The sequence below is a fragment of the Thalassophryne amazonica genome, chromosome 10 (genome assembly GCF_902500255.1).
Source record: "Thalassophryne amazonica chromosome 10, fThaAma1.1, whole genome shotgun sequence".
Classification (NCBI taxonomy): Eukaryota; Metazoa; Chordata; class Actinopteri; order Batrachoidiformes; family Batrachoididae; genus Thalassophryne; species Thalassophryne amazonica.
Genome location: NC_047112.1, coordinates 61,866,735 through 61,881,622, shown reverse-complemented (window position 1 = coordinate 61,881,622; position 14,888 = coordinate 61,866,735). Strand labels below are relative to the sequence as shown.

General features: G+C 40.8%; 1 protein-coding gene across 1 annotated transcript in view; it reads left to right on the top strand.

The window, feature by feature from the left end:
- Positions 1 to 14,888, top strand: part of rabgap1l (RAB GTPase activating protein 1-like) — a 422,326-nt gene that overhangs the window by 389,272 nt on the left and 18,166 nt on the right. Inside the window, 1 exon segment of the mRNA XM_034180104.1 lies at positions 127 to 237. Within this exon segment, the coding sequence (XP_034035995.1) occupies positions 127 to 237 (111 nt within the window).

Sequence of the window (14,888 nt, the reverse complement as noted above, 5' to 3'; positions counted from 1 at the left end):
AAGGACCGGTATTTTGTGTGCACATCAGAGCATGCGAAGCTTAATTTTTCCACTGCTCTGCACCTTAGAAATGCTTCTTTAGTTTAAACACGGTACCCGTGTTTAAACTTGTTTTTGTTTCCCCAGAGGGAGAACCGTCGACTTCAAGAAGCCAGTATGCGATTGGAACAGGAGAATGATGACTTGGCACATGAACTGGTCACCAGCAAGATTGCCCTTCGAAACGATCTTGACCAGGTAAACATAATTGCTACAAAGAATATTTGCTAGCTGAAAATATAGTCAAATTTGTTGCAGTTTTGCAGTTTTTAGGGGGTCTGTTTTCATTTTTAGTGCCTGTAATCAACTGCAGCCATGAATTCATCAGCACAGAGCTTAATGATGTCAATCCTTAAAATATGCTACCTTGATCACATTTTTAAGTTGGTGTATTTTCCAGAGCATACAGTGCATCCAGAAAGTATTCACAGCGCTTCATTTTTTCCACATATATACAGCCTTATTCCATAATAGATGAAATTCTTTTTTTCCCTCTAAATTCTACACACAATACTCCATAATGATGATGTGAATAAAGTGTTTTTTAAGTTTTAGCAAATTTATTAAAAATAAAAAAAAAAACCTAAGAAATCACATGTACATTCACAGCCTTTGTCATGAAGCTCAAAATTGACCTCAGGTGCATCCTGTTTCCAATGATCATCCTTGAGATGTTTCTACAGCTTAATTGGAGTCCACCTGTAGTACAGTTGATTGGACATGATTTGAAAATACACACACCTGTCTACATACGAGGGCTGTCAATAAAGTAAGGGTCCTTTTTATTTTTTTCAAAAACTATATGGATTTCATTCATATGTTTTTACGTCAGACATGCTTGAACCCTCGTGCGCATGCGTGAGTTTTTCCACGCCTGTCGGTGACGTCATTCGCCTGTGAGCACTCCTTGTGGGAGGAGTCGTCCAGCCCCTCGTCGGAATTCCTTTGTCTGAGAAGTTGCTGAGAGACTGGCGCGTTGTTTGATCAAAATTTTTTCTAAACCTGTGAGACACATCGAAGTGGACATGGTTCGAAAAATTAAGCTGGTTTTCAGTGAAAGTTTTAACGGCTAATGAGAGATTTTGAGGTGATTCTGTCGCTTTAAGGACTTCCCACGGTGCGAGACGTCGCTCAGCGCTCTCAGCCGCCGTCGTCAGCCTGTTCAAGCTGAAAACCTCCACATTTCAGGCTCTTTGATCCAGGACATCGTGAGAGAACAGAGAAGTTTCAGAAGAAGTCGGTTTCAGCATTTTATCCGGATATTCCACTGTTAAAGGAGATTTTTTTAATGAAAGACGTGCGGACGGGTCCGCGCGTCGGGACGCAGCCGGCGCGATGCGGCGGCACAGAAAAAACACGTCCGTGTTGATAACCATTTGTAAAATCCAGGCGGCTTTTGATGGCTTTCAGTGGAGTGAGTATATGAGAAATTGTTTAACAGGCAGGACATGTTCCAACTTGTCCTTAAGGCTTTCAACAGAGGTATTTTTCCTGTGGCGGAGCGTCGCGGCGGCTGCGTCCCGACGCGCGGACCCGTCCGCACGTCTTTCATTAAAAAAATCTCCTTTAACAGTGGAATATCCGGATAAAATGCTGAAACCGACTTCTTCTGAAACTTCTCTGTTCTCTCACGACGTCCTGGATCAATAGAACCTGAAATGTGGAGGTTTTCAGCTTGAACAGGCTGACTACGGCGGCTGAGAGCGCTGAGCGACGTCTCGCACCGTGGGAAGTCCTTAAAGCGACAGAATCACCTCAAAATCTCTCATCAGCCGTTAAAATTTTCACTGAAAACCAGCTTAATTTTTCGAACCGTGTCCACTTCGATGTGTCTCACAGGTTTAGAAAAAATTTTGATCAAACAAAGCGCCAGTCTCTCAGCAACTTCTCAGACAAAGGAATTCCGACGAGGGGCTGGACGACTCCTCCCACAAGGAGTGCTCACAGGCGAATGACGTCACCGACAGGCATGGAAAAACTCACGCATGCGCACGAGGGTTCAAGCATGTCTGACGTAAAAACATATGAATGAAATCCATAAAGTTTTTGAAAAAAATAAAAAGGACCCTTACTTTATTGACAGCCCTCGTATAAGGTCTCACAATTACAGTACGTCAGAGTACAATCTGCAGAAGTTTTCAGATGAATCTGCCATTGTGAGCTGCATTGACAGTGACCAGGAGACTGAGTACAGGAGTGTGGTGGACAGGTTTGTAGAGTGATGTGTACTGAACCATTTGCAGCTCAACATGTCTAAGACGAAGGAGCTGGTGGTGGACTTCAGAAGATGAAAGATCCATCTGAATCCAGTTGCCATTAATGGAACTGAGGTGGACTTTGTGGACTACTACAAGTACTTTGGTGTCCACACTGACAACAAACTGGACTGGACTGTAAACACAGATGCTGCATATAAGAAAAGTCAGACCTGACTGTACTTCCTCAGGAGGCTCAGATCTTTCAGAAATATGTTGCAGCTGTTTTATCACTCAGTGGTCTCCAGCGTCATCTTCTACGCTGTAGTGTGCTGGGGCAGCAGGCTGAAGGCAGCTGATACGAACAAACTCAACAAGCCCATCAGGAGGGCTGGCTCTGTCCTGGGGGTGAAGCTGGAGTCTATGGTGGAGGTATCAGAGAGGTGGATATTGAGAAAACTGCTCACCATGTGGGACACCTCCCATCCCCTGCATGCCACACTGATGTCCTGTCAGAGCACCATCAGCCAAAGACTGAGACCACTGAGGTGCACCACAGAACACCACAAGAGGTCTCCTACCTGTGGCAATCACACTGTATAACTCCTCTCCTTTCTGCAGGATGCATACATCATGATCAGAGTTTTCAGTTACTCAGCGCTATGTGCAGTACTGTCAGCATCTTTGGATAAACATGCTGTACTCATTGGTGTCATTGTTTAAAAAAAAAAAAAGCAATGTTTACTGTTATGGCACTCTGGCAAAATAATTTCCTCTGGCATTAATAAAGTTCTTTCTTATTCTTATTCTTATAAACTAAGTATGAAATCAAAGGAATTGTCTCTAGACCTCCGAGACAGGATTATCTCAAGGCACACATCTGGAGAAGGGTACAGAAACATTTCTACTGCTGTGAAGGTCTCAGTGAGCACAGTGGCCTCCATCATCTGTAAATGGAAGAAGTTCAGATCCACCAGGATTCTTCCTAGAGCTGGCTGCCCGTCTAAACTGAGCGATTATGGGCGAAGAGTCTTAGTCAGGGAGGTGACCAAGATGCTAGTGGTCACTCTGTCAGAGCTCCATCATTCCTCTGTGGAGAGAACCTTCCAGAAGGACAATCATATCTGTAGCAGTCCACCAAGCAGGCCTGTATGGTAGAGTGGTCAGATGGAAGCTACTCCTTAGTAAAAAGCACATGGCAGCCCACCTGGAGTTTGACAGAAGGCACCTGAAGGACCTCAGACCATGAGAAACAAAATTCTCTGGTCTGATGAGATGACGATTGAACTCTTTGGTGTGAATGCCAAGCGTTAAGTTTGGAGGAAACCAGGCACCATCACTACAGTGAAGCACGGTGGTGGCAGCATCATACTGTGGGGATGTTTTTCAGCAACAGGAACTGGGAGGCTAGTCAGGATTGAAGGAGATCAGTGCAGCACTGTACAGAGACATCCTCAAGAAAAACCTGCTGCAGAGCGCTTCTGACCTCAGACTGGGACGATGGATCATCTTTCAGCAGGACAATGACCCTAAGCACACAGCCACGATATCAAAGGAGTGGCTTCAGGACGACTCTGTGAATGTCCTTGAGTGGCCCAGCCAGAGCCCAGACCTGAATCTGATTGAACATCTCTGGAGAGATCTGAAAATGGCTGTGCACTGACACTCCCCATCCAACCTGGTGGAGATTGAGAGGTGCTGCGAAGAGGAATGGGCAAAATTGCCCAAAGATAGGTGCACCAAGCTTGTGGCATCATATTCAAGATGATTTGAGGCTTTAATTGCTGCCAAAGTTGCATCAATAAAGTATTGCGTAAAGAGTGTGAATACTTATGTGTACGTGTGATGTCACTTTTTTAATTAAATTTGCAAAAATTAAAAAAAAACTTTTTTCATGTTGTCATTATGGGGTGTAGAATTTTGAGGGAAAAATGAATTTAATCCATTTTGGAATAAGGCTGTAATATAACAAAATGTGAAAGAAGTGGGGCACTGTGAATACATTCCAGATGCACCATATGTTGCACCAGTGTATATTTCACATTTCAAAAACATATTAAAAAGAAAACTTACAAAAGTATTGCAGTATTAAATAAGGCCAAGCACATTCTTGATGGCAAATCACTACACACTCTGTATTGTGCATTGATTGCACCATACTTGATGTACTGTGCTGACGTCTGGGGCAATAACTATAAAACTACAGTACAACCATTATTCATCCTTCAACAAAGAGCATTAAGAATAGTTCACAGTGCAGGGTATTGGGATCATACCAATCCGTTGCTCATTAAATTGAAGATATTAAAACTTGATATAATTTTATTCAAGACTGTTCAATTGATGTATAAAGTGAAAAATAACCAATTACCATTTAGAATTCAAGAATATTTTACGCAAAGAGAAGGAATGTATAATTTAAGGGGTTTGTATCATTTTTAAATTGCGGGCGCTATAATGACCAGGAAATGCTTCTGTGTCTCCATTTGTGGTCCTAAAAATGGAGTAATCTACCTGAGAAACTCAAGCGATGTCATTATCAACCGGTTCAAATATTTATACAAAGAAATGGTATTCTCCAGATATGTATTAGATGAAAGGGGTTGTGTTGTATGAAGGTGTTATACTTGAACCTTTTCTATTGAAATATGTAGGTAGTAGCCACCTTGTATTGGGAGCTGTTTGGAATTTTTTTTTTTTATTGTAATTATGACCTGCTGCTGTTCAGATTTTGTTTAGAAATGAATGGTTATGGACAGGCACATATGCCTGGTTTGATTTGACTTCATGGAGGGGTGTAGGCCTTGATAAGCTTTGCTTCTGCCTATGCCTTTAGGCACCGTGTACATTGTTTATTTTTTTATTTTATTTATTTATTTTTATTTTTTTTTTTTTTTTTTTTTTTTTTTATTTTTTTTTTTTTTACTGTCTTTTTTCTTGGACTATTTTGTTTGAGTTTTGTTGTTGTATCTGAGTGAAATTTTAGCTTTGATAACCGCTAATCCGCTAACTGAAAAGATAACTTTTAAAACGCTAAATCCATAGACATTATATACGTAGATGCCTTATGGATTGCCACTGCCTATTGGAGCTTACATATCAGCCGGCCGCCATCTTGGCTGGGTCCCTATTGCGCCATCAGTGCATTTATTTGTACTAAGGAAGGTGTATCCCCAAATTTTTACCTGATTATCCCACGGTTTTAGTATATTTAGTATATTTAGTATATGTAGTATATTTCTTATTGTTACATGGGAAATAAGATACCAGTAGATTCAGTAGATTCTCACAAATCCAACAAGACCAAGCATTCATGATATGCACACTCTTAAGGCTATCAAATTGGGCTATTAGTAAAAAAAGTAGAAAAGGGGGTGTTCACAATAATAGTAGCATCTGCTGTTGATGCTACAAACTCAAAACTGTTATGTTCAAACTACTTTTTTATCAATCCTGTGAATCACTAAACTAGTATTTAGTTGTATAACCACAGTTTTTCATGATTTCTTCACATCTACGAGGCATTAATTTTGTTGCTTTGGAACCAGGATTTTGCTCATTTACTAGTGTGCTTGGGGTCATTGTCTTGTTGAAAAACCCATTTCAAGGGCATCTCCTCTTCAGCATAAGGTAACATGACCTCTTCAAGTATTTTGACATATCCAAACTGATCCATGATACCTGGTATGCGATATATAGGCCCAACACCATAGTAGGAGAAACATGCCCATATCATGATGCTTGCACCACCATGCTTCACTGTCTTCACTGTGAACTCTGTCTTGAATTCAGAGTTTGGGGGTCGTCTCACAAACTGTCTGCGGCCCTTGGACCCAAAAAGAACAGTTTTACTCTCATCAGTCCACAAAATATTCCTCCATTTAGGCCAGTTGATGTGTTCTTTGGTAAATTATAACCTCTTCTGCACATGTCTTTTATTTAACAGAGGGACTTTGCGGGGGATTCTTGCAAATAAATTAGCTTCACACAGGCATCTTCTAACTGTCACAGCACTTACAGGTAACTCCAGACTGTCTTTGATCATCCTGGAGCTGATCAATGGGTGAGCCTTTGCCATTCTGGTTATTCTTCTATCCATCTTGATGGTTGTTTTACGTTTTCTTCCACGCGTCTCTGGTTTTTTGTCCATTTTAAAGCTTTGGAGATCATTGTAGATGAACAGCCTACAATTTTTTGCACCTGCGTATAAGTTCTCCCCTCTCCAATCAACTTTTTAATCAAACTATGCTGTTCTTCTGAACAATGTCTTGAATGTCCCATTTTCCTCAGGCTTTCAAAGAGAAAAGCATGTTCAACAGGTGCTGGCTTCATCCTTAAATAGGGGACACCTGATTCACACCTGTTTGTTCCACAAAATTGACGAACTCACTGACTAAATGCCACACTACTATTATTGTGAACACCCCCTTTTCTACTTTTTTTTTACTAATGGCCCAATTTCATAGCCTTAAGAGTGTGCATATCATGAATGCTAGGTCTTGTTGGATTTGTGAGAATCTAGTGAATCTACTGGCACCTTGTTTCCCATGTAACAGTAAGAAATATACTCAAAACCTGGATTAATCTTTTTAGTCACATAGCACTACTATTATCCTGAACACTACTGTAGATAATGTATAAATACATTTTATAATTTATTCAAGAAACAAGTTTGGATTGTTCATTTGAATGTATTTCTCACTCACTCACGCACTCTCTCTCTCTCTCTCTCTCACACACACACACACACACACGGGACACCACTTTAATTTCCTCTGCTTTGCTCACTTGGTTTTGTTACAAAGATGAATCAAAAAGACACGCACATCCAAGATGTGTAAAACGGCGTGCTGGATCAAGGTGAGACAAATGTTAAAGCAAAAATCCACACAGCCTCGGCTCTCCCATGCAAAAAAAATAAATAAATAAACGTATTAGACACCCCTAATAAAATAAAAAATAATAATAGTGGTTTTTTTTTTGGTTTTTTTTTTTTTGCATGGGCGCGCTTAGGCTATAGGGATTTTTGCTTTAATATTTGTTACAAAGATGAACATTGTTTTCAAGGCCAGGAAAAGAAACTTCCAGGTCATTCCAGGGTCTTAAACTACCTTATTAGGCTTTTGACTGGGGCTGGAGAGCTAAAAGCCTTGAAAAAGAACTGTGTTGCACAGCGTCTTGCATGTGCTGGCACTCTGTAACTCCAGTGGAGTTAATTTTGCAATATGGTGCAGCCTTACTTTGTGAAATATAGACACCACTCAATTCCAAAGAATTGTGAAACAAAAGCGCATAACAAATGGATGGAAATGCCCACTCTTACTTTTGCCGCATTAACAAAAATTTGCTTGAGTTGAGATACTAGTTGGATGGAAATACAGCTAATGAGAGAGAGTACCAGTTCCTGTACTGTAATACTGTACTGTAATAACATTACACATAAGTACCGTTTGTTACCATGATGTAATATTACAAATGGTAAAATAACCAAAATTATTGTTCAATCTTATTTATGAAATGTAATCACACGTGATGTGGTTTCTGTACTTGGCACAAAATACCAACAAATTTGCTCACTCTTCATTGACTCCAGTTGACTCTGGTGCGAGCGTATTGTGAAGAGACCCATCCGATATGGCGGCAATGCTGGATTACGTTGCAGCAAGTTATGAGGCATCTATGTATATAATGTCTATGGCTCAACCGACAAACCGCTAAAAATTTTTGTGGAAGTTACAGCTAACTGCTAACCGCTAGCTTTTAGTATTGACTCAGTACGCAGTCAGCTAAGCCAGTTTCGAGTTTAACCACGGCAGGTGCTGCTGGGTAAATTCAAAGGTGGTCAGTCACAAACCAAAAAGAAAAGAAACAAAAAGCCAGAGCTTCTGCCTTTGTGCACTTGGCCAGCGGCTACAAAAAAGGAATCATTTACTTTCAACATGCATCCTCTCAGACAGTGGGCAGGGGACATGAATCTCAAATCAAATCAATTTTATTTATATAGCGCCAAATCACAACAAACAGTTGCCCCAAGGCGCTTTCTATTGTAAGGCAAAATCCATACAATAATTACAGAAAAACCCCAACGGTCAAAACGACCCCCTATGAGCAAGTACTTGGCGACAGTGGGAAGGAAAATGATTAAAAGCAGAGTGGTGCATACAGAGCAAAAAGAGGTGAATAAAAAGAAACACTCAGTGCATCATGGGAACCCCCCAGCAGTCTAAGTCTATAGCAGAATAACTAAGGGATGGTTCAGGGACACCTGATCCAGCCCTAACTATAAGCTTTTTCAAAAAGGAAAGTTTTAAACTTAATGTTAAAAGTAGAGAGGGTGTCTGTCTCCCTAATCCGAATTGGGAGCTGGTTCCACAGGAGAGGAGCCTGAAAGCTGAAGGCTCTGCCTCCCATTCTACTCTTAAAAACCCTAGGAACTATAAGTAAGCCTGCAGTCTGAGAGTGAAGCGCTCTATTGGGGTGATATGGTACTAAGAGGTCCCTAAGATAAGATGGGACCTGATTATTCAAAACTTTATAAGTAAGAAGAAGAATTTTAAATTCTATTCTGGAATTAACAGGGAGCCAATGAAGAGAGGCAAATATGGGTGAAATATGCTCTCTCCTTCTAGTCCCTGTCAGTACTCTAGCTGCAGCATTTTGAATTAACTGAAGGCTTTTCAGGGAACTTTTAGGACAACCTGATAATAATGAATTACAGTAGTCCAGCCTAGAAGAAATAAATGCATGAATTAGCTTTTCAGCATCACTCTGAGACAAGACCTTTCTAATTTTAGAGATATTGCGCAAATGCAAAAAAGCAATCCTACATATTTGCTTAATATGCGCATTGAAGGACATATCCTGATCAAAAATGACTCCAAGATTTCTCACAGTATTACTGGAGGTCAGGGTAATGCCATCCAGAGTAAGGATCTGGTTAGACACCATGTTTCTAAGATTTGTGGGGCCAAGTACAATAACTTCAGTTTTATTTGAATTTAAAATCAGGAAATTAGAGGTCATCCATGTCTTTATGTCTGAAAGACATTCCTGCAGTTTAACTAATTGGTGTGTGTCCTCTGGCTTCATGGATAGATAAAGCTGAGTATCATCTGTGTAACAATGAAAATTTAAGCAATGCTGTCTAATAATACTGCCTAAGGGAAGCATGTATAAAGTGAATAAAATTGGTCCTAGCACAGAACCTTGTGGAACTCCATAATTAACCTTAGTCTATGAAGAAGACTCCCCATTTACATGAACAAATTGTAATCTATTAGATAAATATGATTCAAACCACCGCAGCGCAGTGCCTTTAATACCTATGGCATGCTCTAATCTCTGTAATAAAATTTTATGGTCAACAGTATCAAAAGCTGCACTGAGGTCGAACAGGACAAGCACAGAGATGAGTCCACTGTCTGAGGCCATAAGAAGATCATTTGTAACCTTCAATAATGCACTAATGCAAAGCACCTTTCACTCATGGTTTCTTTTAAAACCAACTAATTCCGGACAGTTTATCTAAATTAATGGCAGTTCATTTTTACAAAGTATCGGTATTACACATATTACACATATTTTTTAAAGTAATACACTAATTTCTGAAGTTTTGAGCATTAAACTGATGTAAGAGTGTTCCATGATGCATAACACAACATAGCTGATGCACATCCAAAATGGAAGACTGTTTTATTGTGTGACACTAAACCACATACAAAAACACACACTATACGATTTTTACATAACAAGCATGAACGCACCATGAACAGACGGCCGTCTATTTTCACTACACTTTGCAGCATTCTGACATAGACACTGATTCAAGCCAGGTTAAGGACTGCCCATATTGGGGTGGCTTCGGCTGAAAGAACAAAAGGTAGTGAAGGAGAAAAATCTGTGTTCTTTGTTCTAGGTGTTTGCATGCGACTTGTTCAAGATCCCAGCACTGAGATAACTCTGTATCAGTGTAACAACTCTTTACAATACAACATCTAAACTTTGAAGTCCGTTTCCTTTCCAATTCTTTTTGGAGATAACTCACTGTGATAAAAGAACCTAACAACAGACATGTGCCAAAAGGCATTATGGGAAAATTTAAATGATTTGCTCTCATCACTTCCCCCCCACCTCCATTCAAAATGCAGAGAACACTGCCATCTACTGGATGTGAGTGTGAATAGACCAACTGTAATTTGTGTGTGGTGTTGAGATTTGGTGTTTGAAATTTCGCAAAATTTCAGAGAGTTCTCTTTGTATCTTCTTCTTTGTCTTTCGGCTGTTCCCGTTAGGGGTCGCCACAGCAGATCAATCGTTTCCATCTCACCCTGTCCTCTGTATCTTCCTTTGTCACACCAACCACCTGCATGTCCTCCCTCAGCACATCCATAAACCTCCTCTTTGGCCTCCCTCTTCTCCTGCCTGGTGGCTCCATCCTCAGCATCCTTCTCCTAATATACCCTGGGTTGCTCCTCTGCACATGTCCATACCATCTCAATCTCACCTCTCTGACTCTGTCTCCAAACCATCCCACCTGAGCTGTCCCTCTGATATGTTCATTCCTAATCTTGTCCATTCTTGTCACTCCCAAAGAGAACCTCAACATCTTCAACTCTGCCACCTCCAGCTCTGCCTCCTGTCTTTTTTTAGTGCCACCGTCTCTAAGCCGTACAACATAACTGGTCTCACTACTGTTTTGTAAACTTTCCCCTTCACTCTTGCTGATATTCTTCGGTCACAAATCACTCCTGCCACCTTTCTCCACCCACTCCACCCTGCCTGCACTCTCTTCTTTACCTCTTTACCACACTCTCCATTACTTTGAACAGTTGACCCCAAATATTTAAACTCATCTGCTTTCACCACTTCTACTCCTTGTAACTGCACTATTCCACTGGGCTCCCTCCCATTCACACACATGTACTCAGTCTTGCTTCTACTGACTTTCATTCCCCTTCTCTCCAAAGCGTATCTCCACCTCTCCAGACTAGACTCAACTTGCGCTCTACTCTCACTACAGATCACAATGTCATCTGCAAACATCAGAGTCCATGGGGACTCCTGTCTGATCTCATCTGTCAACCTGTCCATCACCGCTGCAAACAAGAAAGGACTCAGAGCTGATCCTTGGTGTAATCCCACATCCACCTTGAATGGATCTGTCATTCTGACTGCGCATCTCACCGCTGTCACACTCTTCTTGTACATGTCCTGCACTACCCTAACATACTTCTGTGCCACTCCAGACTTCCTCATACAATGCCACAGCTCTTCTCTTGGCACCCTATCATAAGCTTTTTCTAAGTCCAGAAACACACAATGTAACTCTTTCTGGCCTTCTCTGTACTTCTCCAACAGTATTCTCAGAGCAAACCTTGTATCTGTAGTGTTCTTTCTCGGCATGAAACCATATTGCTGCTCACAGATCTTCACCTGTTTTCTAAGCCTAGCTTCTACTACTCTTTCCCATAACTTCATGCTGTGGCTGATCAACTTTATGCCCCTGTAGTTACTGCAGCTCTGCACATCACCCTTGTTCTTGAAAATAGGAACGAGCACACTTAGTTTCCACTCCTCAGGCATTCTCTTACTTTCCAAGATTTTATTAAAGTAGACCTGCATTGAAATAAATGTGGTCAGATTTCAGAACAAAATAGCTGATATGTATTTATAAGACCCTTGTGAATGCAGTAAAGTAAATCTGTAAGCCCAAATTTGTAATTCGGCGGAGAAATATTCGTTTAAAAATGACAAATTTGCAGCTAAAATTTAGCCCTCTGTGAAAACAGTTTGTACAGCTGTATCATTTCCATGACGTCAGGGACAAGACGACGCGCTCCCGCCTTCAGTCCGATCCCGCATTGAAATTGATTTTATCTGTTAGTAATGTTACTTATAAATGTCCTGGTTTCAACATCCAAAAGTAAGCTGCAATGAATGTGAGATACAGATCTGTGTGCTCAGATCAGCAACGACATCGACAGCGGGAGCCATTCTTCCTCTCCCGCTCTCTGCCTCCGCTACGCTCGCTGTTTTAATGCAAAGCGGCCGGTACACCTGTTGCTGCAAGGACAGACTTCTTGCGGCAAAATCCACAGCACCGCACGTCTTGGCAATCGGAGCCCCAGAGCTCCATGGACGCTGAGAGAGGTTTAGATATTTTTAATGACTGGGATTCTTTGCGGGTCTCGCCTCCATATCCCGCGATGGTACCGGAGGCGAAAGACAGTAGATTTTCATTGCGACACCACTCAATCAAACGGGCGTATGAAAAAGTCCCCCAAAATAATTTTCAAGCACAAATAAAAGAAATGTGTACTCACCAAACGTGCCGCAAGACAATATGAAGTTTTAAAAAAAAGTAGATCCTTCCATATAAGACAAGAAAAAGGTGCAGATGCAAACTGACGTAAATCCACAAATTACAATTGGCGCAATGCATGCTGGGAGAGGGTCTTGTCCGTGACGTCTCTGCAGCGTCTATGGTGAGAGGGACAATTTGTGGAGGGTTAAATGTTAGCTGTAAATTTGTCATTTTCAAATGAAGATTTCTCCATTGAATGACAGATCTGGGCTTGCAGATTTACTTTACTACATTCAGAAGGATCTCATGTGTAAATGTAAGTCATTTTTTGTTCAAAAATCTGACTGCATTTTTTTCAGTGCAGGTCTCCTTTAAACAATCTGGATAGAAACTCTACTGACATCTCTCTTAGACATTTCCATGCCTCCACTGGAATGTCATTTGGACCAACTGCCTTTCCACTCTTCATCCTCTTCATAGCAGCCCTCACTTCTTCCTTACTAATCTCTTGTACTTCCTAATTTACTCTCACCACATCATCCGGCCTTTTCTCGCACTCATTTTCTTTATTCATCACCAAACCGTGACTACCCAGGGTTGGGACCAGGAAGCAGAGTTGTAGTCTTACACACCTCTCTGCAGCTTCTCTCCCCCTGCCATCCCTTCATTACCCCATCCCCGTAGAGATGGTGCCTGCTCCCAGACCACCAATAACCAGCAAAAATCTATGTAAGCATAAAAATTCAAAAAGAAAAAATAATATAGCACCTTCAACTGCACTACAGACTAAAACAGTTAAATGTGGTCTATTAAATATTAGGTCTCTCTCTTCTAAGTCCCTGTTAGTAAATGATATAATAACTGATCAACATATTGATTTATTCTGCCTTACAGAAACCTGGTTACAGCAGGATGAAAATGTTAGTTTAAATGAGTCAACACCCCCGAGTCACACTAACTGCCAGAACGCTCGTAGCACGGCCCAAGGCGGAGGATTAGCAGCAGTCTTCCACTACAGCTTATTAATTAATCAAAAACCCAGACAGAGCTTTAATTCATTTGAAAGCTTGACTCTTAGTCTTGTCCATCCAAATTGGAAGTCCCAAAAACCAGTTTTATTTGTTGTTATCTATCGTCCACCTGGTCGTTACTGTGAGTTTCTCTGTGAATTTTCGGACCTTTTGTCTGACTTAGTGCTTAGCTCAGATAAGATAATTATAGTGGGCGATTTTAACATCCACACAGATGCTGAGAATGACAGCCTCAACACTGCATTTAATCTATTGTTAGACTCGATTGGCTTTGCTCAAAATGTAAATTAGTCCACCCACCACTTTAATCATACGTTAGATCTTGTTCTGACTTATGGTATGGAAATTGAAGACTTAACAGTATTCCCTGAAAACTCCCTTCTGTCTGATCATTTCTTAATAACATTTACATTTACTCTGATGGACTACCCAGCAGTGGGGAATAAGTTTCATTACAGTAGAAGTCTTTCAGAAAGCGCTGTAACTAGGTTTAAGGATATGATTCCTTCTTTATGTTCTCCAATGCCATATACCAACACAGGGCAGAGTAGCTACCTAAACTCTGTGAGTGAGATAGATTATCTCGTCAGTAGTTTTACATCCTCATTGAGGACAACTTTGGATGCTGTAGCTCCTCTGAAGAAGAGAGCTTTAAATCAGAAATGCCTGACTCTGTGGTATAACTCACAAACTCGCAGCTTAAAGCAGATAACCCGTAAGTTGGAGAGGAAATGGTGTCTCACTAATTTAGAAGATCTTCACTTAGCCTGGAAAAAGAGTCTGTTGCTCTATAAAAAGCCCTCCGTAAAGCTAGGACATCTTACTACTCATCACTTATTGAAGAAAATAAGAACAACCCCAGGTTTCTTTTCAGCACTGTAGCCAGGCTGACAGAGTCAGTGCTCTATTGAGCCGAGTATTCCTTTAACTTTAACTAGTAATGACTTCATGACTTTCTTTGCTAATAAAATTTTAACTATTAGAGAAAAAATTACTCATAACCATCCCAAAGACATATCGTTATCTTTGGCTGCTTTCAGTGATGCCGGTATTTGGTTAGACTCTTTCTCTCCGATTGTTCTGTCTGAGTTATTTTCATTAGTTACTTCCTCCAAACCATCAACATGTCTATTAGACCCCATTCCTACCAGGCTGCTCAAGGAAGCCCTACCATTAATTAATGCTTTGATCTTAAATATGATCAATCTATCTTTATTAGTTGGCTATGTACCACAGGCTTTTAAGGTGGCAGTAATTAAACCAATACTTAAAAAGCCATCACTTGACCCAGCTATCTTAGCTAATTATAGGCCAATCTCC